General features: G+C 36.6%; 1 protein-coding gene across 4 annotated transcripts in view; it reads right to left on the bottom strand.

Annotated features, from left to right (window-relative positions):
* The window catches only part of PNPLA8 (patatin like domain 8, phospholipase A2), a 130,463-nt gene extending 116,194 nt beyond the window's left edge, over window positions 1-14,269 (bottom strand). For 3 of the 4 annotated variants that reach the window (XM_060687065.2, XM_060687067.2, XM_060687068.2), the window contains exons 1-4: window positions 14,074-14,269; window positions 11,251-12,409; window positions 9,417-9,566; window positions 8,159-8,310 (exon numbers count right to left, since the gene is read on the bottom strand). In XM_060687065.2, coding sequence (XP_060543048.1) covers window positions 8,159-8,310; window positions 9,417-9,566; window positions 11,251-12,324 — 1,376 coding nt within the window. In that variant the 5' untranslated portion in view covers window positions 12,325-12,409; window positions 14,074-14,269. Of the gene's footprint in view, window positions 1-8,158; window positions 8,311-9,416; window positions 9,567-11,250; window positions 12,410-13,141 lie in introns of all 4 variants that reach the window. The other variant, XM_060687066.2, reaches the window with a different exon arrangement.
* Between the last annotated feature and the right edge of the window lie 3,598 nt (window positions 14,270-17,867).

Genomic DNA, 17,867 nt, shown 5'->3' with positions numbered 1-17,867 from the left:
CTCAACCTCAGGTCATTCCTCATGGGCCATAGGGACTGCGCAATCTCCCTCCATTGGCCCAGGCTTCCACTCCTCCACCTCGGACCCTGGTTCCGACAGGGCCATGACATACATAATGTAATATATTTTAATTAGGGACTCACATCTACATTACATATTTTATATATTAATACAAATAGTCCTCATTTAGTAACCACAATTGAGACCAGCCGTATGGTAATTAAATTAAAGAGACCTGGTGGCGCAGCAGACTAAAGCACTGTTATTAACATCATCTGCCTGCAATTACTGCAAGTTCAAATCTCACCAGGCTCAAGGTTGACTCAGCCTTCCATCCTTTCTAAGGTAGGTAAAATGAGGACCCAGATTGTGGGGGCAATAAGCTGACTTTGTATAAAATATACAAAAGTATGAAGGCTATTGCTTAACGCATTGTAAGTCGCCCTGAGTCTCCGGAGAAGGACGGCATATAAATCAAATCAAAAAAAAAAAAGTTGCTAAATGAAATCACAACTGTTCTTATGACCCTACAGATACACCTTGACTTACAACCATTGATTTAACTACTATCTGAAGTTATGACAATTCAGAAAGGGTGCTTTATGGCCAGTAAAACCATTCTGACTGTGCAAAATGCTGTACCATCTGCTGTAGTCACATGATTGCAATTTGTGCTCTTGGTATCTGGCTCACATCCTGCAGTCATGTGATTGCAATTTTGAATTCTTTGCCAGTTTCTGGCAAAAAACCCTTAGGGAAATTGGTTTCGCTTAATGACCATGATGCACTTAACAATCACATGATTTGTTTAAGGACCAAAGTGACTTGTTTTAAGACAGTTACAGAAATGGTTGTTAGATCAGGTCTGGTCATGTGGCAACATGACTTATAATCACAAAAATTTACAACAGAAATTCCAGTCCCAAATATGGTCTTAAGTTGAGGACTATCTTATACTTCAGTTTTCTTATGCTTTATAGATCTGCAAATATGTAAATACAAGGATTGGTTGTAATGTTACTTTTACCATTACAATCCTAACTGTGTACAATCACTAAATGAGTCAGTCACTAAATAACCATTATCTGTAAGCACTACAACTCTCAAGATTCCTAGCTGGAGTGCTCCAAAAGCAAATCCATTTGTTGCTTAAAATATTGGGTACTGAATTGAGGACCCAAGTAACTTTTATGAAATATAAGCTTGACTTATTGTTCTGACAGAAAATTTGGAACAGCTCTTTAAATTAACAAATGTGGACTTCAAGTGCTGCATAGAATACAGTATGTGCATACATTTTCAATTTGGAATTTGAAAATATAAGTCACTGAGAGGGAAAAAAACTAATGTTGATCAAGAGCGTAAGACTTTTTCCATTTCTTCTTGCTTTTTTTCCTTGCCAAATATATTTCAAAATTATTTTATTCAGTTCCTCAAAATATTTTTTCTCTTAATTTTATCCGTATTGTTTGGAATAAGAAAAGTAGTTTTGGCAATTATGTCATTTTTATAGTAGCTATTCTCCCTATCATTGAGAGTTGTAGGTTCTTCCATTTCTCCAAATCCAGTTTAATTTGCTGCATTACCTTTATATAATTGTCATCTTTAATTGTTGCACATCTTGCTGTTAAGTAAATTCCTAAATATTTCACTTTCTTTACTATCTGGAGATCTATCTTCTTTGTCAATTCATTTTTCTGTTTATCTGTAAGGTTCTTAACTAATATTTTACTTTTTTCTTCATTTATTTTCAGTCCTGCAATTCCTCCATTCTCCTCTATTTTTCATATTAGTCTGGGGCCGGTCTCTAATGATTCTTCCAATATAAAAACCAGGTCATCTACAAATGCTTGTAATTTATACTTTTCTTTTTTTATTTCCATTCCTTTTATTTCTGGATCCTTTCTAATATTTCTAATTAACATTTCCAATGTTAATATAAATAACAATGGGGACAATGGACATCCTTATCTTGTGTCCTTTTTTATATAGAAATTCTCTGTCATGTCCCCATTCACAATAACTTTTGCTCTCTGGGTTGTGTAAATTGCCTTGATCATATTTATAAATTTTTCGCTAAAGCCCATACACTTTCATTGTTGCACTATAAATTGTCAATTTATGTTATCAAAGGCTTTCTGAGCATCTAGAAAAATCATTGCCAATTGTTTTTCACACTGTACTTCATAATACTCCAACCTATCTAAGATAATTCTCACATTGTTTTTAATTTGTCTTTTAGGTAGAAACCCATTTTGATCAGAGTGTATGAACTCATTCAAGAATCTCTTAAGTCTTTTAGCTATTATAGAAGCAAATATTTTGTAGTCTGCATTTAATAAGGATATTGGCCTTTAGTACTTTATTTGTGTTAAATCTGAGTCTTCCTTCAGGATTAAAATAATATTGTCCATGTTTGTAGTATCTTAGCTTCTAATAAAACTTCATTATACACCTCTAACATTGACAAACTCAATGTATCTTGTAGGTTTTTATAGATTTCTGCATCTGGACCTACTAGTTAAGCACCTTCCTGGTTTATTGGCATTTTCAAAAAAGTTTTGTTTTGCTCTTTTCATTTGTTGTGTCAATTCTTCCTTTTCCATTATATTTAGCTTGTGTTTAATTATTTCCATTTGATTTTTTTTAATTGACCCTTGGTGGTTCTTTTTGTAACTCTAGTTCAAGTCTTTTGCATTTTTCTTCTAGTGTCTTTTGGTATTGTTTTTCTCTTGTTTTTCCTCGCTATATAGGTTATAGCCAATCCCCTGATATATACTTTTGCTGTATTCCATTCTTTTAAAAAAATCCCATTTCCTTTTCCATCATCTGTATAAATTCTTTTTCTTTTAGTATAGATTGGTTCAAAGTCCATCTTACTCTTCTCTTTTGTCCCTTCCAACTAATTTTTATTAGGTTATGGTCGGCCTATAAATTTGTTTCTTTTCTATCTCTTGCACACTTGTGCTTAATTCTGACATCCAAATCATATCTATTCTAGACCAAGACTGATGTCTTTTAGAGTAAAATATATATTAATTTTCCCCTGGGTTTATTTCTCTCCAACTATCCTGTAAACATAGTTCTTATGCCATTTTTAAAAAAGTTCTAGGTAAGGTCTTTCTTGGTTTTTTTCACTTTTTTTACTACTTTTATAATCAAGTTTTGTATCAACTATTGCAACTAAAGTCTCCTATGAAACAAGTATTGTCATACTCTATTTCAAGTATCCTCTTGTGAAGTTTTTTATAGAATTCCTCCTGTCCATTATTCAACGCATATATTGTTATTAAAAGTATCTGTTTTTTATTTAATGTCACTTCAACCATCAAAATTCTCCCTTCATCTTTAAAATTTTGTTTAGCATTTATTGTTTAATATATAACACCACCCCTCTTTTCTTTTGTTGGGATAACAAAGAATATAATTTCCCCAATTTAGGATACTCCAATATTTTACTATGATGCTTTTTGATATGTACTTCTTGTAATGATATTATATCTAATTTTAGTCTTTGTACTTTTGTGAATATTTTTTTTTCATGGGGGAATTCAACCCATTTATATTATTTGACAGCACCTTTATTTCTTCTTGCATTGTTTCACTTATACAGTATATAGGTCTTATTCTCCTAGTTGCTCTTATTTCTCTCTGGTCCTTTGCTTTTGCTCCTTCTCGTTCTGCTCATTCTTTTTTCTCAAGTTCGCTTTCTTCTTGTTGTGTACACTTTTCTTCTGTTGTTGACTTTTCTTGGCCTTTATATTCTATTTCTCCTCTCACTTCCTGTCCCTTCCTGTCATTATGACCGTCTTCTCCTCCACCTGTCAGGAAGGTTTCTCCGGATGCAGCAAAGGGACTGCTGTCCACTTGCGATCTATGGAGAGCCTTCCTATCTTCGTCACCCCTACAGGGTGACTTTGGCCCCGAAGGACCTCCAGGCAGGCAAAAATTGGCTGGGCTTCGCAGAGCCCCGCTAGTCACAACTGTCCTACCATGACATCAGCATGGAAGACTGAAAATGTTACAGGAGTCTAAATGTAATGGGGGTTTTGGGTTACCAGATTGCGAGTTGTATTACCAGGAATTTGTACTTACATGGGTGAAAGAATGGATAAACTTGAAGCATAGAAGATTATTGCTACTGGAGGGTCATGATCTTTAATTAAGGTGGCATGCTTTTTTGTGGTATGGAAGGATAAATACTTTCAAAGGCACTATGTAAGGAATGCTTTATTTTTAGTATTGGAAAAAGTGAAATAAAAAAACTATAGGAAAATACCAGTTCGGCTTTCTACAATGACAATTTCCAAAATTGTCAACTTGGAAAAAATTTTACCCTACAAAGATATCTTAAATGAGGAAGGGGAACTTAAAACCAGCCACAAATTACAGAACCAAGGGTGGCCACATTTGCAAATACAGCTGAGATATGAGAAAGATGTGAAAATATGGGGTTTCTATAAAGAACCAACAATACTTGATCAGATACTATTAGGGACAGAGGAAAAATTGATAAGCAAACTATATACACTGCTCAAAAAAATAAAGGGAACACTTTACAATACAATGTAACTCCAAGTCAATCACACTTCTGTGAAATCAAACTGTCCACTTAGGTATCAACACTGATTAACAATCAAGTTCACATGTTGTTGTGCAAATGGAATAGACAACAGGTGGAAAGCATAGGCAGTTAGCAAGACATCCCCAATAAAGGAGTGGTTCTGCAGGTGGTGACCACAGACCACTTCTCAGTTCCTATGCTTTCTGGCTGATGGTTTGGTCACTTTTGAATGCTGGCAGTGCTGTCACTCTAGTGGTAGCATGAGACGGAGTCTACAACCCACACAAATGGCTCAGGTAGTGCAGCTCATCCAGGATGGCATATCAATGCGAGCTGTGGCAAGAAGATTTGCTGTGTCTGTCAACGTAGTGTCCAGAGCATGGAGTCGCTACCAGGAGACAGGCCAGTACATCAGGAGACGTGGAGGAGCCGTAGGAGGGCAACAACCCAGCATCAGGACCGCTACCTCCACCTTTGTGCAAGGAAGGACAGGAGGAGCACTGCCAGAGCCCTGCAAAATCACCTCCAGAGGGCCACAAATGTGCATGTGACTGCTCAAACGGTCAAAAACAGACTCCATGAGGGTGGTATGAGGGCCCAACATCCACAGGTGGGGGTTGTGCTTACAGCCCAACACCGTGCAGGACGTTTGGCATTTGCCAGAGAACACCAAGATTGGCAACTTCACCCTGTGCTCTTCACAGAGGAAAGCAGGTTCACACTGAGCACATGTGACAGACATGACTGGGTCTGGAGATGCCGTGGAGAACGTTCTGTTGCCTGCAACATCCTCCAGCATGACCAGTTTGGCAGTGGGTCAGTAATGGTGTGGGGTGGCATTTCTTTGGGGGGGTGGCTGCACAGCCCTCCATGTGCTCGCCAGAGGTAGCCTAACTGCCATTAGGTACTGAGATGAGATCCTCAGACCCCTTGTGAGACCATATGCTGATGCGGTTGGCCCTGGGTTCCTCCTAATGCACGACAATGCTAGACTTCATGTGGCTGGAGTGTGCCAGCAGTTCCTGCAAGACGAAGGCATTGATGCTATGGACTGGCCCGCCTGTTCCCCAGGCCTGAATCCAATTGAGCACATCTGGGACATCATGTCTCACTCCATCCACCAACGCCACGTTGCACCACAGACTGTCTAGGAGGTGAGGGATGCTTTAGTCCAGGTGTGGGAGGAGATCCCTCAGGAGACCATCCGCCACCTCATCAGGAGCATTCCCAGGCGTTGTAGGGAGGTCATAAAGGCACGTGGAGGCCACACACACTACTGAGCCTCATTTTGACTTGTTTTAAGGACATTACATCAAAGTTGGATCAGCCTGTAGTGTTTTTTTCCACTTTAATTTTGAGTGTAACTCCACATCCAGACCTCCATGGGTTGATAAATTTGATTTCCATTGATAATTTTTGTGTGATTTTGTCGTCAGCACATTCAACTATGTAATGAACAAAGTATTTACTAAGAATATTTCATTCATTCAGATCTAGGATGTGTTATTTTTGTGTTCCCTTTATTTTTTTGAGCAGTGTAGTTACCTATTAAGCTTTAAAATGAAAGATGAGCAAGTCAAAGAAACAATGATAGTATGGGCAAAAAAAATTCAGTTATGCTACAGAATTAAATAAATGGCAAAAACTTTGGGATAGAAATTACAAACTGACAATGGCCACTGCATACAAGGAAAACCTATACAAAATGTTTTATAGGTGGCATCTGCCACCAGCAAGACTAGCAAAGATGTTTATAAACATGTCCGCCAAATGTTGGAAATGTAACCAGACACTAGGTACCTATTATCATATGTGGTGAACATGCATAAAGGCAAGAAAATACTGGACGAAAATACACACATGGTTGGAAAAGATGATTAAGCAGCACATAGATTTAAAGCCAGAAATATTTTTGTTAGGTATAATACCAGAAATTTATGATAAAGGGACTATATCAGCGGTGAAATGCACTTACCTTCGCTACTGGTTCGGGAATGAGAGCACACGCAGAGGATCAAAAACAGGACGTAATGACGTCCAGGTGGGTGGGCGGAGCCTCGCACTGCTGGCGCTACTGGTTCACACGAGCCGGATATATCCGGCCAGATTTCAACACTGGACTATATACTTAATCTTCATGTATTGACAGCAGCAAGAATTGTATTTGCACAATATTGTAAAAATGAGAACACCCCACCAGACAAAAACAATTCGAAAAATATTGGACTGCACAGAGATGGATAGATTGACATTAAAAATAAAAGATAAAGGAGATAGAGAATTATTCAACATGGGACTGGTTTTATCAGTGGTTGGATAGAAGAGGTAGAAGTTGGAAGAAAGATTATTGTTATCTGTATATATTATTTGTACTATTATGACTATAAGCATGCTAGTATAATTAATATGACTACAAATAAGTTAATATATATAATAATTGTTATAAGCACTATGTATATTATTAGTTTTACTACTAGTAGACACACTTTTTTTTTCCTCTAAAATGAAGTATCTGGACAATACACGGTTTTCTCTCCCCCCCCTCTCTATATATATAGAGAGAGGGGGGGGAGGGAGAGAGGGAGGGAGAGAGAGAGAGAGAGAGAGAGAGAGAGAGAGAGAGAGAAATATTTCCTCTAGTTAATATTCCAAAATTTCATCAGAATTATTAATAAAATTAATAATATGAATATGTGTACTACCCAACTCAATGATTTGGGGAAGTTACATTTGTAGTTTTATGAAAACAATTTGCTGGCTATCATAATTGTGAAAGAGTTCTCATTAGTGCCAATTTATTAGTTTTTAAAACTATTTTATTTATCAAACTTAATAGTTTTTATCCAAGTCCTGTTATTTTAATGTTTCTATATTTATGATTTTATGGTATTGTAAGCTCCAAGTGACACTTTGGAAAGGAAGATGGACAGCATATACATTTAATAAATACATTTGGTTTAATTTAATATCAATTATAATTAATATTTTTATACTTTCATTTAATCATTTTAGCCAATTTGAACTCAAGAACAGAAAATAAATGGAATAAATATAAATTTAAAAACTCAGTTTAGTTTAATTCAGATAACTACCAGTGTTGTTTTCTTATTACATTAGTACTGGGAAATATATATTCAAATCTTTGAAGACACATTATTATTAACTTTTCAATTTAATGTATCACCGAGATTTGTGCAAATCAAATTGAGAGTAGTCTGAATGCTATTCTCAGATACTAAGAGAATACCAGCAATGTATCATTTAGTATCAGATGAATGACATCTAAATTTCCTTCTGCCCTATATTTCCATGTAACCTCCAGACTGAACATGCAAACAAAGTTAAATCTTTTTTTTTTTACTCAAATCGACCAAATGTTACCCCACATCTATCAGGCATGATAAAATATATTGTATTTTATCATGCCTGATAACGGACAAGATAACAATATAAAAATGTAAAAATAAATCACCAAAACCTCCATTTCTCTCTAGTCATAATCCCTTTCAAGGCATAATTTTTTTATGGGAATTTGTTTTGCTGGTGAGCTAAGAGAAAAATGTTTATATGACAGCATTTAAATTAAATAAATACCTTGTTCCTCCACCATCAATGGAAAGAATTCGAATGCCCCACCCTTTAACTGGATCTGTATAACCAATCACAGCCAAGGCCTCTCTCACAGCAGCCTGTAGTGCTTCATCTTTTGTCTGCCTAAGTTTCAGCAAGCATGGAATGACATTTTCCTTTAATAAAAATAAAGATTTTTGCTGATAATCCTGTTATACCACACACCTTCCCTAAAATTAAAATGAAAGTAAGGATAATCTTGGACATTTAACACTTGATTCAACTCTTGAGCAATTTGTGAGAAAATAAACACTGGTGAAATAGCCAAGATTATTTCTGAACAAATATACTATTAACAGGTTGCTGGAATCTTTCAGCTGTCAAAAGTGTAATTATGGCTAACGTTTTAAATCACAGATCAGTACAAGAAGAGAACTGAATTACAAAGAATACAGTGGCTATAACTACACATATAGTTAACCAGTTTCTACTATCACAAAGAAATGAATTCAGTTATCTTCAGAACACTTTATATTACAGTCTTATATCTTTAAAAAATTATAAAAACTAGAAATAGTGACTGGTACAATTTTGATATGAGGTCAGAAATCTGTCAAGGACTTTATTTCTTAAAGTCAATTTATCTGGAGTGGGGACAATTGCAGGTTGGCAAACTATGGCTATTAAAATGAAACATTAGATCCACAGTATTATTTCTGATTCTTTTCCCTTTCTCACCTTTTAGATTGCCAAGTAATGAAGAGACTGATTGCTAGCAGGCCAAATAAATCAACTGAAGGTTCATAGGTTGCCCACCATTATACGAAATATTAAAATACTTGATTCCTATTCAGGTATAAAGTAGTATGCAAATTTAGCATTATATCTAAAAGTTACAGGATAAAATGTCCTATTCACTCTTTTCCCTCTTTGTCACAATTAGGAGCTATTCCCTATTTAAAGTCAGATAAAGTAAAGATAAAGGTTTCCCCTGTCCAGTTGGGTCTGACTCTAGGGGGATTCATCTCCGTTTCTTAGCTGAGGGAATCAGCGTTGTGGCCAGCATTACTGAATGCCAAGGCACATGGAATGCTGTCACACTCCCACCAAAGAGGTACCTATTTATCTACTTGCATTTGCCTGCTTTTGAACTGCTAGTTGGAGCTGGGCAAGTAACACTGTGCGGTGCTCGGGTCTTGAATCTGGGCTGTCAACTTTCCAGCTGACAAGCCCAGCATCTTTAACCGCTGGGCAATCATGCCCCCTTAAAGTCAAATATTACCTTTATGGCGATGCCTCTACTATCTGGAAATTCCAACAGATGGTATGTCAGTTCTTCAACTCTGTTGATACAGACTCTTCTAGTAGACGATCTTCGCAATGCTTGAGTTAAAGCCCGAGTTCTATTATCTACACTAACCTTTGCAATAATCTGAAAACAATACAAAAAAACCCTATAAATATCAAGGAAATGTTTACAAAACAATGAAGTGCATTGATCCATTTGAAAAAGCTATGGCCACATAATTTATTCTCTTCTCCAAATATATAGCATATATTTAAATATTTTATCAGTGAAACAGTAATTTTATGCACCTTGATAGAAATTCTAATTTGTAAACTTTTCATAATAATAAATGGATTATGTATTCAGAAATGTAGGTTCTATTGAGCTTAATATGGTTTGCTTCTTATTAAATATGTGAATAAAGCCTTACTGCTTTCACCTTAGACTGGTTTCACTGCTTAAAAATAAATATATTAAGGTTATGTTACTGAAATACATCAAAAACATATTTAAACCAAATTATTTTTGTAACTTTATCTTTCAAGAAAAGATGTTTGCCTGTGAAGTGAATGTGTTTATTGTCTGTTGGTTTATCTCAGCTGCTAGTTACATATTTATTTTATGTTCTTGCTAGTTTTAATTGTTGTTACCTACCAGAGTCATTTTCACAAGATTAGCAGCTATATAAAATGAGATAAATATATCTTTAAGCAGCCAATCATTTACAACAGTTCAGATACCAATTGTTCAGATACCACTTCATATAACTTTTGGCATTCCCATTACTAATCACACTAATTGATATGAACTGTAGTTCACAACAGGGAAAAGACCATGGATTTTGCACTCTTTTGATTTTTTTTTTCCTGGTAACTGGCAACTGATTGGTAACACAATCATTAGTTTTGTCAGACACTATTTTTATCAAAGATTTTTTTTCTTCTTCTCAGGTCCACAAAAATCAGTTTAGGAAAGATTATCTAATAATCATATTTCTGGCCACTAATAAGTTTACAGTTTTGCTGTGACTTTGGGAGAATTGACCAAAATATAGGCATCATAAAGGAAACATAAGTTTAGCTTTTTTTAAAAAAAAAACAAATTAGGTCTTCAGTAGCACATTGTTCAATAAAGACTTAAAGTGTTCAATACATGTATTTCTGTATTGCATGTGCACATGGACGCTCATGGACATGAATCTGTATTCATATTGCATAATAATTCTAGTAAGTCTACAACAGTTCTGTAACACAGAATTACCCCAGTCCAAAACAATGAATTATTTATGATTACTAAAGATTGCCTTGAAATAAACAGTATTTGGTTATTATAAATCCATTTACAATGGATTATCTTCTGTTCCCAAGATAGTGATGTGCAACAATGAACTTTTTGCATATACATGGGTAGCACCTTCTGTAGACTAAGATGGTGCCCATCTATTCTATTTAATACAAAATTACTTCAAATAAATTGTTTGTCCTCATTTAAGATACCACTGTAAACATTCATGCCAAAATATATTTTACCATGAATATTGTCATGTAACTGTGAGTGAGGGTGTATGGCTCTAAATATACCAAGAATAAGTAGCCCCATGTCCTCTAAATGTTACCTTGCTATCTACCATGCTGGCTGAAGTTGATTGAACTTGAAGTCTAAAACAGCAGAGGACAGCGTTGGCTGCCTACTCCAGTTATACACTGAGAGTTTCCCCTGAAATAACAATGAGGAGGGGGATTTCAATTTACTGCTGTTGATAAAACTTGTTCTTGTATTGTTGCCAATTAATGAGTTATAAATTCTTATCTACAGGAAAGACATGTACCTTTTCTCTTTGAAGATTTAGCCTCTTTTCCTTCTCTTCTGCACGTTTAGCCTCCTTATCATCTTTCAACATGTCCTCTTGTTCCTGTTCTTTAGTCTTTTCCTGCACAGCAGATTTTGTATCAGATCGTAATTTTGGTACCAGGCCTCCAATGTAACTATCCACGAAGGCCTGTACACTATTACTAGGATAAGAAAGAAAACTTGAAATACCCTTTTTACTGGGAATTGAAGAAGGGACTTTTTCAGCATTTGGTGACCGTGAGGCAGGTACTAAAGCAGATACTGCGCTCATCCTGTTTTCATCACTTAAAATGTCATCTTCTGAGGAATTGAATGTTTCTTCACCTTGTTTGGGTGGGTTAGGGGGGAGAACACTCACTTTCTTCTCTTGATCCATTCCAACAGTGCTAAAGTACCAGTTGATATGATGGGCTACAAAGTTGTATGTTTCCCCAAAGTTTGTAGCAAATTTGCTAACATGAAAAAGACTATTTTTGATATCTGAGGGATCTTTCAAAGAACCTTGACTGGTATTGACTGACGCTAAGATTCCATCTGCAGACACAGTCTTTTTTTCATGTAAATTATCATCATAATCCTCCTGATAGACACTTGGGACTTCTCTGTATTTTTCTGAGCTGATTAAAAAACCATTCTCCTTCCCATCAGCTTCAACCGATTTTTTCAGTATAGCAGATTGAGGTTTTAGACGAGCTAGCCGTGAAACTAGTTCACTGTGAGTGCCAGACACAGCCTTGGAGACAGATTCTAAAGTGTTCTTCAATCGTGACATGCGATTGTTTTTGGACAATTCCTTAGAAGTGCTAAATTTAGAAATTCTGTAACCCAAACAGTAATGGAAGTAGAGGTACTTCTGCCACTCTGTTTTGCTTCTTGTCCATTTATAGTATTGGCTGCTTGTGTGTAACACTCTAAAAGGAGTATAGCTTGTCCTCCAAAAAAGTTCAGGTTTGTAAAAATAGTGTAGTTTTCCAGTTCTCTGTCCACTCCAAAGACTTTTTGTACTAAATGCTAGGTACACATATTTATCTAAAAGAAACTGAATTGACATTACTTATAAAAATAGAAATTGTCCATAAATTCTTTCCCTCAAAAAATCTTATTTTAGAAACAAACATTACGGTTCATAATATTACCTGGAACAGAAGAAGGAAAGAGCATCACTTTAATATGTACATCAGGTTCCATATGTAAACAAAGATTTTAAAGAGAAATATACTTGTTCCTCGCCTAGAAAAGCCTTCTCTAACCATACAGCATATGTTGGGGACACAACTGTCAAAATTCCAAATCATTCTGAACAAATGCCAAGTTGTAGTTCCAATACATGGAGAATACCAGCTTAAAGAGATGGAGCAATGGTTAGAATGCAGTATTGCAGGCTAATTGTGCTGACTGCTGTCTGCCAGCAGTTTGACAGTTCGAGTCTCACCCGCTCAGGTTTGACTCAGCCTTCCATTCTTCCTCCGTTGGTAAAATGAAGACCCAGATTGTTGGGGACAACATGCTGACTCTGTAAACCATTTAAAGAGAACTATAAAGCACTGTGAAATGGTATATAAATCTAAGTGCTATCAGTACTAAAAAAAGGCTGATAAGGAAGCTCATCAAATTAATAATTGTGTCATGATATAAAGCTCTTCTGAAAAATATAGTGATAAAGAAAAAAAGATCACCAGAAACACAGGATCAGTTATCTAGGAAAGTGCTAAAGGTCCTGATTTAGCTTCTTATACAGAGGCAAGATATGCTACACATCAATAAATTAGAAATTTAGCACACAAACATTATGAGAAATCCAAAATGCATGGCACATGCCTGCAAGAACATGAGAATAATTCAAAGTAAATAAACATAAATTACTCAACTGTTAGCCCCAGTCATTTCAGAAATATTGACAACACCCTAAAACTTCCCAATCATTCATCAGTCAATTAATTCTTCTTGCAATACTGTGATTTTCCATCCTATTCTTGCACAAATCATTCTTTTTTAATAATCCACCTTCAACACAGCAGTCAATCTCTCTAAAAGGGTACTTTTGAGAAATGTCTAGGGAAACAGGTGCTTAGCATAATAAAGCCTGTTAAAAAGCTGTATCAAATTCAAAGGGTACTAGATCCCTATACCATTTGCAGCATGTCATGCTGTGGGTCACGCAAATATTTTCAGGAAAGAAAAACTGCATCTGGCAAAGCAAGATGTTTAAGACACAAACTAGCAACAAGATGGCAAGTAGTTGTCAACAGGTCATGGGACAAAAGTTTTGTGGTTTTTACAACCACAAAAAAAATCCTTTGGAAGAGTTAGAGTCATTTAGGAAATACATACTCTGGCTGCATACATTGTGCACCCCCAGAATGTACATAGGGGCAGATATACATCATACAATCGCATTCAAAAAAGGATCCTCTAGGAGAAAAAGAGGAGTTAGTTTCCTCTCGGGACTCCTGAACTGGTCTGGGAACTTGGGGGGGGGGCAATGGGGGGGATTCTTTCCACCTTTGCTTCTCCGCTGCTAACATCAGAGATGATAAAGTGTTCTTAAAGGGAGAATAAGAAGCTTTTCACTTTCTATTGCTTATTCCAGGAGGTTCATTCTCCCTTTAGAAGCGGAAATGCCGAGCTTTAAATCAAGTACAGGGAAGGGATCCTCTCACTTTCTGGAGCTTTCTGGCTTTGAAAAGCTCGATGGAAAAAGAAGGGAGGTTAAAGCTTTTCCTCGACATAACAACGATCCCCCAGCACCTCATTCCTCCCGCTTCCCCTCTTCCTATCGCCCCGCTTCTCCTTTCCATACCGATTACAGTCGCCGTTCCCAATTTCCTTCAGGACTCTTCCTGCAAAGCCCAAACACCGTAGAGCTTTTCCGACTCAAGGAGCCAGAGCGTCTACTCTCGGGCTTGTGCTCAGTAATCTCTATGGTAGCTGGGCCGAGCGGGAGGACCGAGGCTGAAAATCTCTGTGGTGGAGGAGGATGAGAAGGAGGGAGAGAGGGGCATTATGGGTAAGTGTGGGAGGCTTCCCGGGGCGGAGCTCAGGTTGCAATTACAGGTTTTCGTAAAATGTGTGTAGGGGCTTTACGTTCGTATCTTGCGCAAAACAAAATCGGCTTAACACATCTTGGCTTTTAAAGCCACCAAACCCTATACCGCATATTACGGTATAGAATTCTCCTTGCTCGTATTGCTTCTCCGTGGAGGAGGGCGCTCATAAAAAAAACTGGGCATATATATATAGAGGTATGTGTATATATATGTATATATGTATATGTGTGTATATATATATATGTATGTATGTATGTATGTATGTATGTATGTATGATGTATGTATATATATATGTATGTATGTATATATATGTGTGTATATATGTGTGTGTGTGTATATATATGTATATATATGTGTATATATATATATATATATATATATATATATATATATATATATATGCATATAATAATGACCTATTTATTAAACAAATTTATATAGCCGTCCAAGTCACACGTAGGTGACTCAGGGCAGTTGAATACCGTGCTTTTTTATTTCTTTAAATTAAGAGTAGTAGCTGACATTTTGCAAAATGCTTCTAGAAGAAAACATACTCCTAAATTTATGCTTCCAGACATACATACAGGTACTCCTTGACTTATCAGCACAATTGAACCCAAAATTTGTGCTGCTAAGCAAGATCTTTGTTAAGGGAGTTTTGCCTTTCACTTAAGCTGTTAAGTAAATCATTGTAATTGTTATTCCAAAGGTGCTTTTTCAAGAGACAACTGGACTTTCTGGTTTTTCTTTGAAGATATTTCGCTTCTCATCCAAGAAGCTGCTTCAGCTCTGACTGGATGGTGGGTAATGAAAGGATTTATACACGTGGTGGGACTCAAATTTTTTTACTACCAGTTCTGTGGGTGTGGCTTGGTGGTCATGTGACGGTGGGCATGGCTTGGTCATGTGACTGGGTGGGCGTGGCCAACTTGAAGTTACTCACATCAAGGGGCGTCTTGCCTGGGCTCTCCTTGCCTCAAAGGCCTCAACGAGATATGAGATCTCCTGTCTATTTATTTACTACTAACTGAACATCCAAAATATACTATTTAATCCTATGTATATATGCCATATGTGTACATACATATTACATAGTGTAGAGTGTGTATAGGCACACAAAAAGATACATTATCTACTATATATACTGTATGTGTATGTACACACAAACACACACACCCCTCTTCTAAAACTATACACATTCAACCTCACTTACTGCATTTGGAAAAACACTCAGAGTTCACTTTCTGCCACACATTTAACTATAACTTCTGTATGTTAGGACATTACACACACCTTCAGATGTTCTTCCCTAGCTTGCACATGACTGTTAGAGCCAGGAGATGTCATGGATTGAGTAAAATGTGATGAAACTCACTTAACAATGCTGTTGCTTATCAACCAAAATTTTGGGTTCAATTGTGGCCATAAGTCAAGGACTATCTCTGCCTTCCTCTGCATGGCAGCCTTGTCCTAGTAAATTCCTTCTCCTTTCTAGCAATTTTCCTCTCTGTTAGAGGCACCAAAATAATCCAGACAATAGGGGGAGGAGCTGACGTCGCGACAGAACGGTCGGAGGATTCCTGGACTCCAGGATCGCTGCCGAAAAGCCTGCTACCGGATGGTCCTTTTTGGACCTCACAGTCTTGTTTTGACTGTGATAGTGGAGGGCACATCCTGACGATCCCAGGGACACTGAAAAGTCTCTGGTTGATCGGGAGAAGCCCTTTTTCTAGCCGCGGGACGGCAGCCATAGTAGCTGCTGAACTTGGGACAGCTCCGGAAGAAGAATAGAACGACAGTGAGTCGATGCGGTGAGAGACTTTCAATTTAAATCAATATAAAAGGATACCCTGAGATTGAAGTGGAAATTAAATCGGAGATAAAAGGAAATTAAGCGGCGAAATTAAGCTGGAGTGATTTTTTATTTTTAAACCATTTACACTGGTGGAACTATAAATCTTTGTTTTGTCTTTGACCGGGACTGGATTGAAAAGGACTGTTAGAATTGAGAGTTTTACATTTTTAAGCCTTTGTGCCTTTTATTTAAAATATTTTCCTTTTGGGATTTAATTTTTTTCCCTTCTCTTTCTGAAGATTGTTTTAAATTTTCATTTTTCATTTTATTGACAAAGAACTCTTGGATTATATTAGAGGGGAAGAAAGATTATATTAGAGGCGTGTGAAATACTGCCATCTACTGGACTGGAAACTTTGTTATTTTTTTTTCTACTTAAGTAGCAAGTTGAAACAATTGTATTATATTATTGCTACAACCCAAGGACTCTGAATTTTCTTGCTGATAAGGTAGTTGGAAGCATATCTGAGGGATTTGGAACTATCTGTATTGTTTACTCAGGTGCTCTTCGGGAAACTATCAGAAGTAGGAGTCTAAGGCAGAATGAGAGAGATTTGTTAATGTTTGGGCAGAAATACTGCAGAAGAAATTGAAATCTTTTTCTATTATTTGTTGTTGTTGTTCCTGTTAAGTGATAACTCTTTGTATGCTTCCCCTGATTAAAATATCTCTGATGGACTTTCCTTTCTTTGTTCATATATAACTGAATTGGATTAAGGTGTACAAGTGCCTGAAGATTTATTTTTGATTTCTTTTTCTCTCTTTGGTTGGCTATTTGGCTTTTCTTTTTCTTTCTTTTTTAATTTAACTTTCTTTTAGTTTATTTTTATTGACATTGGGATTAATTTAAGTCTTTCTCAAAGTGGATTAGGGTACTGAAGAACCTAAAGAATTGTTTATTTTCCCTTTTTCCTCCTGTTTTTCACATTCTCTTCTTTTTTGGCTTTTTCTTTTTCTTTCTTTTTTTTTTTTGGCCTTTGGTGACTACTGGACAGAATGAGTAGAAAGGTAACGGCAGTTGGATCCTCTTTAACTACACCCTCTTCGTCGCCATCTGGAGGACAGCGATCAATTCAGACGATGCTTCAAGCAGGAGAAGGAGAAAGAAAAAGAGAGAGAGAAAGATACGACACTACAGATGATTCTCCAAACAGTCCAGAGGGTGGAACAACAATTCAAAACAGATGAAAAAGTGGCGAGTATACAACAAATGATGCTGAAATATGAAGAGAGACTGCAAAAGCTGAGAAAAATGAGGAGCAAAGGGAGGAAAAAATTAAAGATATAGATAATAGATTGGGAGAAGTTGAGCGTGTCAGGAGTGGACTAATGGGATGGGAGATGGACAGATCAGAATGTTATCTCAGATTTCAAAATGTAGAAGAAGAGAAAATCTGGCAGAAATAATGATAGGAATTTTGGCTGAAGCACTAGAAATTACCAAGGAGAAGATGATGGATGGCGTGGATGAGATATATCGAGTTTACACCAGGTATGCAATGCGCAACAAGTTATCACGAGAAGTACATATAAAGTTTAGTAAGAAATCAATTAAAGCACAAATACTGCAGACTGCAAGAGAAAAAACATTGAAGTATAAGGAGAAAGAAATTGTGGTTCTGAAGCAAATACCAAGAAAAGTGAGGGAGATGAGGAGAGAATATCAATTTTTGACCAAAATATTACTTCAA

This window comes from Pantherophis guttatus, chromosome 7 (genome assembly GCF_059756535.1).
Source record: "Pantherophis guttatus breed Tessera chromosome 7, ASM5975653v1, whole genome shotgun sequence".
NCBI classification, from domain to species: Eukaryota; Metazoa; Chordata; class Lepidosauria; order Squamata; family Colubridae; genus Pantherophis; species Pantherophis guttatus.
The sequence above is the reverse complement of the archived record's forward strand: the minus strand, read 5'-3'. Positions and strand labels throughout refer to the sequence as shown.